The sequence below is a fragment of the Numida meleagris genome, chromosome 10 (genome assembly GCF_002078875.1).
Source record: "Numida meleagris isolate 19003 breed g44 Domestic line chromosome 10, NumMel1.0, whole genome shotgun sequence".
Lineage (NCBI taxonomy): Eukaryota > Metazoa > Chordata > Aves > Galliformes > Numididae > Numida > Numida meleagris.
In genome coordinates, this window is record NC_034418.1 from 1,314,772 (window position 1) to 1,329,832 (window position 15,061).

Here is a 15,061-nt window from a genome sequence, read left to right on the forward strand (position 1 = left end):
TCTTTGTTTTCTTTCTTTCTTTTTTTTTTTTTTTACCTTTCTGGATTACCTTCCAAAAGCTTTTGCTAGCTTTCTCCATAAGCAGGAGAAGGTAGAGAAAGCCACCGAAAATACTTCGATATGTGTGCACGTATGCGGTAGATGAGAAGGAATATCCTGGCCGTAGGAGCTGGGGGTCTCTGGAAAAGCAAAGCTCTAACGGGCTCTCTGCCTTCCACAGCGAGGGCTTAGCAAGGCTGCAGAAGGGTGAGGCCCACACATGTGCACTGACCACCTGAACATGGCAGAGCTCCACCGGGACCCCATGGCCAGAGGAAGGGGCACCTTGCCCTTTTTAAGCCCTTCTCCATGGCCCATCTCCTAGGACATGCCTATGATCTCAGGACTACTGATCCCACCACCTCCATGGGTACCACCTCCCCGCAGCATCCTCAGCTCCCTCCCACTCCAGCTCACCTGACACACGTCCTGTTTACCTGCAGGGCAGCCGGGTTGTGTGGCGTGAGATGCCAGAAGGTGAGGTGAGAGGAGCTTTGATGGCTTCTTCAGGGATCTTTGCCTTCCTTGAGGCTGTGGGGAAGATCACGATTTTAGGATCTGGGGTACTCATGAAATCAAAGCCTCCACGTGTCAGCATCCATCCTGGCTGCTTTTTAAGAGTCCCCAGGAGCAGCAGCCTGGCCACGCAGTCCTCCAGAGCAGGGAGTCCCACTGCTGCGTCTGCTCCTCCAGGCAAAAGCAGAGAAATCCGAACCACGGAGAGGGCTGTGGATCACCCCACCCAGCTCCTGCTGGCCTGCAGATCCCACTGATCCGTCTGTCCTCGGCCCGTCCGCGCTGCAGCTCACTCCCCTGCACACTGGGATGCAAGGAGAGGGAAGCTCACTGCAAGAAGGCACGGGTGAGCCAAGGAGCTGGCTCGACACGCGACAGAGGGGTGCAGCGCGAAGCATAAAAGCAGCAGCTCTGCCGTCCTGGCTGCTCTGCCCTGGAACGAAGCATGGGAACCACTGCCCAGTGCAAATCTGTTCCTCATTATCCTCCCCGGCTGCTGACTGATGCCGGCTCAGTCACCGACAACGTGCTTTGCGGCCTAGGATGGCTCACATCCATCAGACAGGCGACTTTTTGGGGTAGACTGGGGCTGGCGTCCACCCCTCCAAGGTAATTCAGGAGTGACAGTGAGTCGTTGCCTCCACGATAGGCAGAGGAGGCTTTCGGTGAGGGCAGGGAGCAGGGGTGGCTGCAGGAGAAGGGGGATGCGGTGGTGGCACTGGGGCAGCAGGATGCCCTGGGCCTTATCCCAGATGGTGGCTGGTGGCTGCAGGATGATGGTGAGTTGCCACCATGCCATCCTCTGTCTGGTCATTGGCAGGTTTGGGCACCAAGAGCTTGGTAGAGCTACACAGTGGTAGATCTGGCACCGAAACAAGTCCCTGTATGGACTGGGTGGGTTGGGATGGGGTCTTCATGGAGCTTCTCCTTCACACCCTTTGACCTCCTGAAGCAGCCTTCAAGACGTGGGCAATGGTTGGGTCACAACAGACCTGCTGCTTGGCCTGAAAAAGGGTGATGTGAGGTTGTGGCTGTGCAACTCCACGGACAGAAGGTGGATACAGGATGGAACACGCAGATAGCTCGTCCCAAACGGGCCAAAGGGGAAGCCGGCTCCTTCCCATCTGCAAGAGCATTCAGGGTACCACACGGGGACATCAGCAGTCCTACAGAGCATAGGCAGCGGTGGGGGATCTTGTGTGGCAAATTGCATGTCCTACCACCGAGTAAAAACCCTCCCCATCCTCTCCACCAGCATCCCATAACGCTGACCAGAAGCACCCGATCATGGCTCCCAGGCTTGTCTTGGCCCCAGGAAATGAGTTACAGGAGGGTGGGAGCTGGGTGCCCTCACGGGTGGTCAGGAGCAGAATGGAGCAGTGAATGGACTAAGGTCTCCAAAACGTGTCTACCCACGTATGGTGAGCCTGAACGCCTTGCCTAAATCCATGTTTGCCTTTCCACTGTTCTCATGTGTGTGGCCAAAGGCTCTGCTGTGATTTGTGCTTGCTGGAAAGCCTGGGGAGCAGTGGGAGGTGAGAAGCTGGATGCCCATTCACCAGCTTCCCACCACTTGTGCCTGTGTAAGTCACCGTGCAAACATCACATGAGGGAATCAGAAGCACTCCGGAGAGTGAGCAGAATGAAGAAGAGTGCTAGGGGGCCTGTGGGTCAACAACACCCTTGCTTCAACAGAAAACACAAAGCTGGCAGTTCAAGGAAAGGATTATTCCCCGCAGTTTGATGCCTGGCTGCATGCCAGCTCCGATTTGGGGCTCCTCAGAACAGGACACGTATCTGTTCCATCTATTTCTAAAGCTTATCCAAGGGCCCAACGCTCATCGTGCGATGGGAAGGCTGTGCCTTTGAGATGCTGTGCAGTGCTGACCTGGGAGATGGCCAACACCAGCCCTCACCCACAGCTTGCCTCTTGCATCCCGCTGATGCCCCGTTACTGGCACTGCCTCGCACCCTCTGCTGACTTCACAAGTTCTGGGAAAACGGGGAAAGTGGAGGAGCCGAGCATCGGAGAAAGTAAATCACTGTGGAAAAAATGTGCAGATCTAATGGCAGTGCTAGGAGAAGCCTGTGTGCAGAATGGGCTGCAGCAGTCAGACAGCTCCAGGATGGGGTTGCTTATAATAACAGTCGGAGGGTTGTATGTTCTGGGTTACAGCCTGACAAGCAGCTAATTTGTTGAGCCTTGCTCCGTCCTGGAGAAGCAGAGGTTTGGGCACATGTGCTCGTGGTTTGGCCCGGTTTTTGTGTTTTTCCACTGAAGCACTTCGGTATTTTTAGGCTGAAAGAGATGGAACTGTGCTGCGCTGGAAGGAACAGCTCTGTGCAGGCAGGAAAGGGAAACACAGAGATTGGAGCAGGAGAATAAACCCTGACAAAACCCCACGGGTGCAGGAGGGGCCGCAGCCCCTGGAAGGTGCCAGAGTGGTCACAGCGTGGTGGGGGCTGAAGGTGGGAGGAGAGGGCCCCACACTCACCAGCTGTAGCCCTGGGTGGAGAAGGGCAGAGCTCCCTGGGACCTGAGGGCAAACCCAACCCAGAGGAAGCAGGGCACGCAGAGGTCCCCAGCCAGTCCCCGAGTCCACACCGTGACACCTGGTCCAACTCTGATTTATTGAACATTACAAAATACTCTGCATGTATTTTCACATTAAAACAATATTCTTGCAAATAAGATACTAAGTCTGGAGTTGTTTGTGGTGCCCATGGCTACGGAAAACACTGACCCAGCTAGAGATTTAGTATGGCCCGATATCAGAAATCAAAACTGGAATAAGGCATACAAGAAATGCAAAACTATATAAAAACCTTTTAAAAACCTCATGCTCCAGTTGGCAAGGGCAGGTACAGAGCAGAACAGCCTTGCTAGCAGTACCGGGTGCCACCGCCTTGCCTGCCCCGTGTTGGGCTCGCTCACCCAGTGCACTGAGACATCCCTTGACACCTGTAGACCCAGAACCCCGGGTAGCTGCAATGGGCAGCCATGTGCTTGCTGTTGGGTGTTATCAGCCCAGAGAGGAGCATCCCCCCTCCAGGGGTCTCCTGCACCCAGCTACACTGAGCTCTGAGCAGATCTTGGGGAGCAAGATCTTGGGGTCCCTCTCAGGAGGGCTCTGGAGTGCCTGGGGGGCAGGTGCCGGGGACAGGGCTTTGCAGATGCACCCAGCTCTCACCCATCTCCCCTGCTCCTGCTTTACATTCAGCCCTGCTGCTCCCCTTTGTGCCCTCCCAGCTGACGAGCCCCAGGCAACTAGAGGGACTGGGATGCAGGCAGGATGAAGGGTGCCATGCAGGGCTGCTGTCTCCTAGCAAAGCCAGAAAACAGAATGCTGCAGCCATGGGGAGCGCACCCGGACGAGCAGCGTGGGGCTGGCACAGCCAAACGAGTGCCAGAAGAGTCCCTGTGCGTATGCAGCCTGGCTCCCGGCGGAGCCAAACCTCAGTCCTGAGAAAGTCATGGCTTTGCTTCTGCAGTGCCTCCAGAACCCAGGGACAGAGCTGCCAGAAAGGGGCCAGTCTTTGCTCTCCCAGCTGAGGTCCATGCGTGCTCTGAGCAGCCGGGTTCCTGGAAGCCAAAGGCCAGGTGGCCGGGTGTGGGTGGACTGTTGTGCAGCAGCCTCCTGCAGAGACTGGAGGGTCAAGCTGGAGCAGCCTGTCAGCCAGAACCCCAAACCTCACAGTGGCACAGCCACAGTGGCATCCAGACCACCACTGGGAGGAACACCTCTGGCCTCCCAGCGCTGTCATACGGGAGACGAAGACCAGAGAGGAAGAGAGAGCCAGATCTGGGGTCTGTGCCCCCTGGGTGGATGGGTCTGGTGCCTGCTCTCGCAGCATCACTTCCCATCTATCTACCAGCCTTGCATCAGCACGAGCAAAGCCCCAAAGCTCTCTGGGTGCTCCTGGAGTTGGAGGAGACACGCAGAAGCTTCACGAAGCACGACGACGGAGCAGTCTGCCCCGCACGCCGTGCGTTTCAGATGTGGCTGGCTCTGCTGAATGCGAGCCGCCGGTGCTCGGCGGGGGGCAGCCCCCTGCCCTGCTCCTCCGTCCCCATCAGGGGCTGCAGCTCCTGCTGCTCTGCACCCTCGGGGCTGCTGTCACTCTTCGACCTGCTGCTCTTGGACACGTGGCTGGGGAACTGGAAACGTGAGACCTGCTCCGGCGTCGCCTGGCTCGCCGACTGCGGCTGCTTCTCCAGCATGGGGTGGGCGAACCTCCTGTGCTGTGCTCCCGTCTCGATGCCTGGCGGCGAGGCAATGCTCTCCAGGGAGGAGATGCTTTGGTTCCATGCTTTCTGCATATCCACCGGCACGATTTTGGTGGTCTCCGAGGAGACGTAAACAGCCAGGTCAGCCTGGTCTCCTTTCCATGGCAGCTCCTTCTCTGCCAAGGTGGGTGATGGCGGGATGATGCAGGGGCTGGGGCACACATCTAGGCTGCCTGGGGGTGCAGAAGGAAGGACAGAGGGGGATATCGCATGGCTCCTGCTCTTTCAAACCCTGGTACTGATGGGGACACTTCCAATCTGGCCCATTTTGGAGGCTCTGCTCTGCCTCCATGGCCACCGAGAAGAGCAGCTTTCCCATTCATACTCCGTTCACTTTGTTCTTGCCCAGCCCAAGCCAACCTTGCTCCATAGGCAGAGGAAGGACTGGCGTGCCTACCCTGGGTTGCCTTTCCCTGCAGGACCTCATCGGTGGCACGAGCGATGAACACGATCCCTTCATCATCCTCTCTCTCCGTCTCCGAGCTATCACTCTCCTCCTCGCCAGAGCTGACCATCACCAGCACGGGAGCTGCAGCCACACAGGGGGTGTATGGATGGACACCCTAAGAGCTGCCCCCCTGTCCCCATGGGAGAAGGACCTGGTGCCAGCACAAACCCGTCGCCACCGAGCACGGAAAGTGTGCTGGTACCATCCCACCCCAGTGAGTCCCCTTGCAGGTTCTGAGAACCTCTCCTGCCACCTCCTTACCCGCCTCCTGCCAGGGGACGTTTCTGTGCGTCCTCCCATTGGGTGCATCGCTCGGCAGAGAGATGTTCTTCTGCAGAGGGAGAGAGATCTGAATGGGACCCAACCCTGTCCCCAGGCTCTGGAGATGCCGAAGCCCTGCAGCACCCCATGGCCCCCACAGGACCTCACTGCCCCATATCCAGTAGGGGAGCAGGAATTTGGGGATTGCTTGCCTTCTTCCTGCCCTTTTCCTTCAGCCTGGCTTTGCTCTTGGAGGAGCAGACATTGTGCTTGGTGGACTTGAAGGTCTCCAGGCGTCTCTTCATGTTCTGCCGGAAGATTTCTTTATCTTGGCGCTCTTGTTTATCTGGAGAGATGAAGTGACGGCTGTAGCTGGCCTTGTACTGGCCGAGGGAGAGGCAAAGAGACACAGGGTGAGCAGCCGGCCCCGCGCAGCACCCTCCATCCCTGCTCCTGCTGCGGGCGGCAGTACTCACCCGCCGCCGGGGCTTGTAGAGGCTCCCGCGCAGCACGTGGTGCATGGCCGCGTCCTCCTTGTCCCGCCGGCTCCGCACTGTGTCAATCACCTGCAGGTCCAGGCACGCGCCGCTCCCGCTCTCCCTCCTGGGGAGTTGGAGCATCCCAATGGATCTGGCTCATCCCAATGGATCATGCCCATCCCGATAGATCCAACTCATCCCAATGGATTTGACCCATCCCAATGGATCATGCCCATCCCAATAGATCCGACCCATCCCAATGGATCATGCTCATCCCAATGGATCCAGCCCATCCCAATGGGTCCAGCCCATCCCAGGGACGATGCAGCCAGGGAGCGCTGCCCAGAGGCTGGTGCTTAGAGGGATGCTCGCACTCACAGCAGGTTTGTGACTGACGACTCTGACATGGACGTGCGGCTGGGCATGGAGGGCAGTGCCAGCTTGGCAGCTGACAGCACGTGGCCACCCTGGCGGAGTGACAGACATGGGCTGGAGGGGTCCCCACCACCTCATCCAGTGGGGCCCAGCTCCCATCACACACCCCTACCTGATCCACAAAGCTGATGGCGTCACGGATGTTCAGCTTGTAGTAGACATCCCAGATCTCGTCCCGTATCTTGTAGGCAGATTTCCTCATCAGGAGCTGGCTCAGGTACTTTTTGTCAAACTGCTCCCACCTGCAGCAAAATGGAAATCAGGGGATGGATGGATAAATACGGTGGTCATGGGACTTCTGCCCATGCAAAGTCCAAACTGCCCAAAGCACAGGGAGAGAAGGCTGTGCCTGGGAACACCCTGGCAGAGGACAATGGGAGGGGACAGGACATGCTGCCACGTTGTTCCCAGGCCAAGGGGAAACCGGAGACCAGTGATGGGCGCAGGGCTGGAGCTGGTGCAGCTGCCCAGACGGAGCTTCCCTCCAGGAAACAGGTTCTCTGCACGCTTTTCCTGTTGTGATTCTGCAGATAAACACTCTCAAAGTTTTTACAGTTCCTTCCTCAGTATCCAGTGCGTCTCTGTCTGGGGAGGCACAATGACATCATGGCCACCATGGTCCTGCAGCAGCTCCATCATGGGCAATGCCACCTTGTGCCCTAAGCCACCTCTGCCCAGCTCCTCCTTAGGACACTTCTGGAGCAGTGGTTTGCACTGTACCATCCAGACAGACAGACGTACGCCTTCCTGGCCCTGCTGCTTTGCTCGCAGCAGGACTGTCTACCTTGGGATGTCCCCATGGCTGCCATACCACCCCATCCAGCTGAATGCCAGCAGACAAGACACTCACTTGTCCCGCCAGTAGTGGTAGCCGTGGTGTCCCACGATGTCCTCCACTGCTGCCAGGATGTGGTCAAAGGCCTGGAGCAAGGAGAAAAGGGTGAGAGTGGTGGAGGGTGACCCAGGCTAAGCATGCCCTGTCCTGGCACTGTGGGGAGCACTTACGTGCTCGTGTAGCTCCTCATTCAGCGTGGGCTTGTGGTGGTCGCTGCGCTTCACCTTCAGCCACGTCACCAGTGGTTTGATGGTGAGGCCCTGGAACAGCGGGAGAGGGCAAGGGAGAGATTGGGAGGGGAAGAGGGGGCATGGCTAGGGCACGAGAGCAAAAGGAACAAGAAGTGACCAGGTTGTGACAGCTGTGTGCAGTGTTCCCACTGTGCTTTGGGTCTGTGTGATGGCAGACTGGGAACCTGACACCTGGTACCTGTGTCCCAAGGCATGCCCCCTCCAGACCCCAAGGCTGTCACCTGCCCATGGTGCTGCTTCCCAAGGGCAGAGTGCCCATCCTCACCTGCACGATGACAGTGAAGAACACCACCACAATAGTCGTTGCCACAAAGTAGTCCTTGGCTTTCACCTTCGCCTCATCCAGCAGGATGACCAGGGCAAAAGCGACGGCTCCGCGGAGGCCACCGTACGACATGACCACCTGGTCAATCCTGTCCAGAGGGATGAGGCGGAAGCGATTGAGGACATAGGTCTGGAGGACAACACCTGGAGAAGAATGAGAACAAGAGTCTGGGATGCCACCAGAGCCCAATAGATGAGGTGAAGCCAAAGCCAGGAGTTGCTCCTGGGGACTGCCGCTTTCTGGCAAGAAAATGGCTGGAACAGCAGGACAGACTGACCCACAGCTCTGAAGAGCAGGATGAAGATCAGGGTGCCCAGCACCAGCGCGGTGTCCCATGTCCACTTGGAAGTGTCCACAGCTGACATGCCCAGAAACATGAAGATGATGGTCTCTGAGCTGCTGGCCAGCGTCTTCATGGTGTACTTGACCGTGGTGCGGGATTTCTGGGAGATGTTGGCTTCCACATACTTCTTGCAGCAGATCCCGCAGAAGGTGACTCTGCAGAGGGGCAGGAAGAGCTGGCATGACCCTATGGTGAGCACCCCTGCTTTCCTGGGGTTCCCTGGTACTCACGCCAGGATGGCGGAGAGCGAGACCATCTCAGCAGCCAGGTAGGCAACATAGGCCAGGAGGAAGACGAAGAGCGGCTCGATGATGCGCACGCGCTTGGTGAACCGCGTGATGAGGGCCAGAAGGAAGGCGAAGAGCAGCCCCACAGCTGTGCCCCCCAGACTCACCAGGAAGAAGGAGGCTGAGGGGAAGAAGTTGGGTTGCACTTTTGGTGAGACGGTGCCCCTTGCCAAGCCCCATGCTCCCACCTGACTCCCCACCACAGCATCCCGTGACGATGGCTGAGATGGGCTTAGTGGTTGCCCACAGCACAACAGCACCCGTGCTCCTCCCCAGTTCTCTACGCTACAGGAAGAGCTGGTGGGGTACATACTCACCTACCCCCTTCATGTAGTCCGTGGCATGGATGTGTGCTGGGCCCAGCTCCACAAAAGAGTTGAAGACCTTGTACAGCACCTGCAGGCAACACAAGTCTTCTGGGAATGGCAGAGAACCTCCCTGCCATGGGAGGGGCAGCGCAGATGGGCAGGATGGGCCTAAGCACTCCCTTGAGGCCAGCACAGTGGAGGGACCCAGTGGCATGGGGTTATGATGTCAACCTGCACCCTCTGCCCATTCTGGGGGATTCCAGTGCCTGGCCCACACTGGGCTCCACTTTCATAGGATCACAAACTGGTTTGGGTTGGAAGGGACTCTTACGGATCATCCAGCCCAATCCCATGGCATGGGCAGGACAATCAATCGATAAAATAATTTATGTTGGAAAAGATTGCTGAGATCACCAAATCCAACTGCAGCTCACCCCCACCATGCCCACTAACCATGTCCCTCAGTGCCACATCTCCACAGCTCTTGACCACCTCCAGGGTGATGATGGGGACTCCTCCAGCTCCATGGGCAGCCTGTTCCAATGCCTCACCACTCTTTCTGAGTATAAATTTTTCAGAATATCCAACCTGAACCTCCCCTGGTGCAACTGAAGGCCATTACCCTTCGTCCATCTTTCACTACATCAAGTTGCCCAAAGCCACATCAACCTGACGCTGAACACCTCCAGGGATGGGGCACCCGCAACTTCTGTGGACAACCTGCTCCAGTGCCTCACCACCCTCACTGTCATTAGGACCGTAGAGCCCCCCTGGCTCCAACTCACCACAGTGACAGCATCATTCAGGAGGGACTCGCCAAACACAATGATGAAGAGGGTCTCGTTTACATGGACCTCTTCAAAAACGGCCAACACTGCCACAGGGTCCACAGCTGAGATGAGGCTTCCGAAGAGCAGGAAATCCATCAGCCCGGCTTCCACGCCCGGATCTGCTGGGACAGAAGGCTGGAGGTGAGGCAGGTTATCCTCCCCAGGTGAGGGACCCTGCCGGTGAAACAAGCCCATCTGTCAGACCTCTGAGGTCTCCCTGAGGTGACATGGAGTTTGGCACATGAGGGAAGAAGTGCTTGGACTGCGCACCAAGATGTTCCTCTGGGCTCAGAGGAGCTCGAAAGAAGGCCCAGGCCAGGCAGGGCCAGCAGCTCAAGCCGAGGACAGGGAACACGGCAGCGAGCCAGCAGAGCTAGCCAAGGTCGGCGACAAAAATAGCAAAGACATGAGTCAGCCCGATGCCGAGGTCCCCTTTGTCCTCCACACTTGCTGGTCCTGCCAGAACATCACTCCCAGCTTCTGAGAGCTATGGGATCCATGCCAGGGCTCTAAATTTGGGAGTGTTTTGCATCTTCCCACCCCACTTTTGGGGACGTGGGCTCCCCCAGCACCCACCCATCAGCCCGGCCTGGTGCAGGCCCCAGAGCGCAGTGCCGGTGGTGAAGGAGTTCCAGAGTGTGCCCACAACCGCGTAGGTGAGGATGGCACCAATGTTGTCAAAGAACAAGCGGCTGGGCATGAAGTAGCCTGAGTCCAGGACGATGGGGGGCAGGAGGAAGAGGAAGAACATGTTGGGCTCCAGCTGGTACTTGGGTTTCTTGGCCACGGCCAACACGATGCCGCCCAGGCCCAGCCCCAGCAGGATGAGGAGGCAGCTCTCCGGCACGACGGACGTCACCTTTCTGGACAGGTGGAACACTGGAAGGGAAGGAAGAATGTGAGCACCAGCCAGAGGGGCCACGGGGATGGAGCACCCTGGGTCCACAGGCTCCACACAGATGGGTTGACTGATGTGTGACAGACGCGGGCTGGGGACAAGGGAGCACCTTGTCCTTGTGAGCAGAAGACCTTCTAGCTGGCTGGCTCACTTGGCTGCCCGGCTACTATCACAAAGCCCAGTCCCTAAAGCTTGAAAAGAGGTGCTCATGCCAATCATCCCACCAGGAGGAAGGCTGTGCTGTGGTCTCACACCAACCCTAGGACACTGGGCTCCTTCCCTCCCTGGGAGCTGGGATCCTGGGAGCCCCATGGATGGACCACAGCTCCACCCAGCTCAGGGTCTTTTCACCAGTGGTGTAAACCTTGAGAGAAGCTCGGGAACTGGCTTCCACGTCTCTACTGCTCGTGTCTGTCTGCTCTGAGCCTGCCCCAGATCAGGATTTCAGGTCCTCCTCCTCCCAAACCGCTGCCGTATAAGCCAAGCAGTTGGGCATTTTGCTTTTTTGGCATCTGTGCTAAAAGGAGAATGGCATCACTGAGCACGTTTATAGCGCTGCAAGCAGCGCTGGCTGCTGTTCAAGTGAGGCATCCTGGTCACAGGAACACGGTACCCCACACGGGGACGGGGACACTCAGCCCTGGTGACGGGGTGACCTTGTTTGCAGCCGTCTGAGCACGCAGGTGGAGCAGCATGCAAACACTGCAGCACGAGCGCGTCGGCCAGAGTGCTGGCTGACCTACCTGCATGCAAATACGAGGTATGCAAGAGCTGCGGATGAAGGGATGCTCACAATAATCAGCTTATTCCAGCAGGCCATGAAAGAGGGTGATTTAATAGAGCAAGCTGATCACACCCTCATATTCATATATTAGCCCTGTGGCAAGGAGCCTGATGGCACAAGGCCACATTGTGCCAGCCAGCAGTGGGGACATGTTCCTCGTGGCAGCCTTGTCCCCATGTAAACCCAAATCATTGCAACCTCTTGGCAAAACCAGCAGGGCAATGGACAGATCCCTGTGTATTTCTCCTGCCAAGCATGGGGTGCTGTACTTTGGGGCTGCTGAGGGTCACAGACGTCTTGCCTCCTGCCACTGAGGTCTCACAGCCATCACTGGTGACATCCCAGTGCTGTGGCACAACGTGGCCATCAGATGGAGGAATCACAGAATCATTAAGGCTGGAAAAGACCTCTCAGCTCCCCAAGCCCAACCCCAGCCCACCCCCACCGTGCCCACTGCCCACGTCCCTTAGTGCCACATCTCCATGGTTCTTGAACACCTCCAGGGATGGAGACTCCCCCACCCCCCTGCGCAGCTGTGCCAGTGCCTCACCGCTCTTTTGGAGAATAAATTGTTCTTAATATCCAACCTGAACCTCCCCCGGTGCAACTTAAAGCCATTACCAGGAACCAGCAGGCACCTTGTCCTTGATTAAAGGGACATCACAGCCTCCAGACCATCACTTGGCTGCCCCACCACCACTCCAAACCCCATTCCCTAAAGTTCTGGAGGAGAGGAGCCCATTGCTTGTGCCAATCACCCCACCAGGAGGAAGGCTGTGCAGATCAAAGAAGTTTGCAGCATCGATGGGAGAAGCCCTGCATGCACAGCCAGGGCATGGGAACGCTGCTGGCTTCATTGCTCTGCACGCTGCCGCCCTCACAGCAAATCCCAGCACACGAGCTGCTCTGCAGCAGGGACGGGTGGCAAGAGCTCTAATTTTACACCCGCTAGGCAAGAATTTCAGCATTAACGTTCCCACAGCAACGGTAACTCAGCCACATGTGAATTAACTTCAGAGGCATCATCCCCGCTCCAGGCATCCCCAGCATGGGATGTGCCATTGGGAGGACTCGAGGACAAACCCTGCTCCCCCCCATAGGGCTCGGGGTCAGCCATGGAATCATTAAGGTTGGAAAACACCGCTAAGACCATCGAGTCCCACCACTGACCCACCAGCACCACACCCACTAACCATGTCCCAGTGCGACTGGAGACACCAAAACCAGCCGGTACTGGGAGCAATGGGGTCGGGGGTTGGATGCAAAGGGAAAAAGTTGGGACCCGCAGCCCTCGCCCCGCATCCCATTGTGTGGGTGAGGGGGGGCTGTGCTCATCACTTCTCCTTTCCCTCTTCCCCATAGCAAACTGAGCAAGAAAGGCAGCAGAGTCCGGATGACGCCTCACCATGCAGGAAGCCAACACTCAGAGCGGTTTTCTCTGCCCTGGGCATTTGCTTGCTGCAAGCTCGGGGCACCCCGGCATCGTGACGGTTTCCAAGAACAAGAGCCTACAGTATCACTTCCCCACCACACAGTGCTGGGGATGCTTCCGCCCCTGCAGTCACAGGGCTGCGAGCTGGCAGCAGCTCTTCCGCACCAGGCCGCACCCAGCACCCAGCACTCAGCACCCAGCATGGCCACCCCACTGTTGGGGACCCTCTGCCCCCGTCCCCATCTCCTTCCGTGCCCCTGGGCACACTGGGGACAGCAGTGCCTGGGCTAGGAGCAGGGGTAGGATGCGTCCCCGAGCCACGGGACGGCTGGCTGCTGTGGGGACAGCAGTGCCTGGGCTAGGAGCAGGGGTAGGATGCGTCCCCGAGCCACGGGACGGCTGGCTGCTGTCACATCGCTGCCACCAAGCATGGTGCCCTGGGGCTGTGCCCACCGAGGCCCCGCAGCCAAACGTGGGATGGGGAAGGGAAGGCACCAAGGGAAACCCAAACAGCTGAGCTGCTTGAGAATGAGGCGCAGAGCCAGGGCTCCTATCTCCATGCTGCGCTTGGCAGCTGGAGGTGGCACAGCTGCAGGCAGAGGGCTCGATGTCTCAGCTCATAATTTATTCCTTGCAGAGGTTTAGCTGCGAGAAGGCCGAGGGAGAATGCAACGCGAGGTGCACAGCCGTGGGTTGGGCGATGCTGGGGCAGGAGGAGGGCGGCTGACAATGGCAGCAACCTCCTGCCCTGGGTGCTAGGGGCTCCAAATGGAGCCCAGTGCACGCCCGCTCCCTCGGCAGAGCCTCGAGGAGGACGCCCGCTTCAAGGTCACTGTCACACCTCCTGGGAGCCCGCTCAGCACCACGTGGCTCCGCTGTGACCCACCGGCGGTGACCACCCAGCACCACTCCCAACCCCGACAGCAGCACACGCATCCCCAGCAGCTCATCCCCTGGGCTGTCCCCTCTGCACCCACCCCTGGGGGTCCACCAGCGTGTCCCCTGGGTGCCACCGGCCAGGCTCCGCTCTGTCGCCGCTCATCACACCCCCATGGCAAAGAATGGCGCGTGACCCTCCGTGGGCCACCCGACGCTGTGCTGTCACCTCCCGGGGACCACCCAGCCGCACGCATCGCCTCTCACCCCGATGTCCCCCCCCCCCCCCGTCGTCACCGCTGCCCATCCCGGGGCTGCGTCTCCCGCGAAGCCCCCCCCGTCCCGGCGGCGCTCACCGATCTTGGCCAAGCTGGCCACCAGGATCCAGGCGGCCACCAGGCACGGCACCTGCACCTCCTGCCACTGCCACCGCAGCAGCTCGGCTCCCGCCGGAGGGACGGCGGCGGGGCCGGGGGAGGCCGAGGGGCCGCTGTCCGGGGGATGCATGGCCCCGCACCTCCGCCGCTCCGCAGCTCCGCCGGCCCCGCCGCGACGTCACCGGCAACGGCGGGGGCAGAGCCCGGCCCGCCCCGCAGCGCCCCCCCCGCCCCGGTCCCCAGTGCTGCACGAGTCCCCCAGCGATGTCCGGGTGTCACCACCGCCTGCCTCGGTGTCCCCCCCCCAGCCGCCGCGGTCCCCGGTGCTGCCCGATGCCACCCGCACCTGCCCTGATGCCGCCCCGCCCACCCCGGTCTCCAGCGCTGCCCCGGTGCCACCTCCGCTTGCCCCAGTCCCCCCACACCGCCCCAGTGTCACCTCCACCTGCCCTAGAACCCAGTGCTGCCACGGTGTCACCTCTGCAGTCCCACCTGCCCTGGTGCCCAGCATCACCCCGATGTCACCTCCTGGTCCCCAGCACTGCCCTGCTCACTCCGAGCAGCACCTCTGTGCCTCCTCACTCCAGCTCTGGTTCCCCTACACATGCCCCAAAGCCTCCTGCCCCTTAGCGGTTTCCTCGCACCTGCCTTGGTCCCCCCTCCACCACCTGCTGTCCCTCCATCCCTCTGGTGTCCCTCCATCCCCCTGGTGTCCCTCCAGCACCTAGTGTCCCCTCCATCACCTGCTGTTCCACCATCACCTGCTGTCCTCTCCATCCCTTGCTATCCTCTCCATCCCCTGCTATCCTCTCCATCCCCTTCTGTTCCTCCATTATCTGCTGTCCTTTCATCACCTCCTGCCCCTCCATCACCTTCTGTCCCTCCATCACCTTCTGTCCCTCCATCCCTTGCTATCCCCTCCATCCCCCTGCTGTCCCTCCATCCCCCTGCTGTCCCCCCGAGGGAGCATCCCTGCACACCCCAAGTACCCCACGCATGCGGAGCACCCAGAGCATCCCTGTGCACCTGGAGCACCTCAGTGCCCTCTG

General features: G+C 59.1%; 1 protein-coding gene across 3 annotated transcripts; it reads right to left on the minus strand.

The window, feature by feature from the left end:
* Window positions 3,168-14,192, minus strand: SLC9A5 (solute carrier family 9 member A5). Of its 3 annotated transcripts, none has more exons than XM_021408757.1 (17): window positions 13,992-14,192; window positions 10,222-10,524; window positions 9,601-9,764; window positions 8,825-8,903; window positions 8,451-8,628; window positions 8,155-8,375; window positions 7,818-8,020; window positions 7,472-7,561; window positions 7,317-7,387; window positions 6,898-6,990; window positions 6,579-6,708; window positions 6,410-6,498; window positions 6,029-6,155; window positions 5,765-5,935; window positions 5,553-5,622; window positions 5,241-5,372; window positions 3,168-5,016 (listed from the first exon to the last, which is right to left on the minus strand). In XM_021408757.1, the coding sequence occupies exons 1-17, from the start codon at window positions 14,140-14,142 to the stop codon at window positions 4,550-4,552; spliced, it is 2,739 nt and encodes a 912-aa protein (XP_021264432.1). In that variant the 5' UTR covers window positions 14,143-14,192; the 3' UTR covers window positions 3,168-4,549. The 3 variants fall into 3 exon arrangements, 2 of the variants coding, with proteins under 2 accessions (XP_021264432.1, XP_021264433.1); XR_002442262.1 differs by having other exon boundaries at window positions 4,879-5,016; window positions 5,241-5,442; XM_021408758.1 differs by lacking the exon at window positions 6,898-6,990 and having other exon boundaries at window positions 13,992-14,191.

Bases quoted from the DNA above. Each gene is read 5' to 3' on its own strand.
- SLC9A5 (XM_021408757.1), bottom strand. From the start codon at position 14,142: ATGCATCCCCCGGACAGCGGCCCCTCGGCCTCCCCCGGCCCCGCCGCC. The intron at 5,936-6,028 runs GTGAGTACTGCC...TCCCTCGGCCAG, and splicing joins TCTACAAGCCCCGGCGGCGG to TACAAGGCCAGCTACAGCCG. The intron at 5,623-5,764 runs GCAAGCAATCCC...CTCCCTCTGCAG, and splicing joins AGGAAAAGGGCAGGAAGAAG to AAGAACATCTCTCTGCCGAG.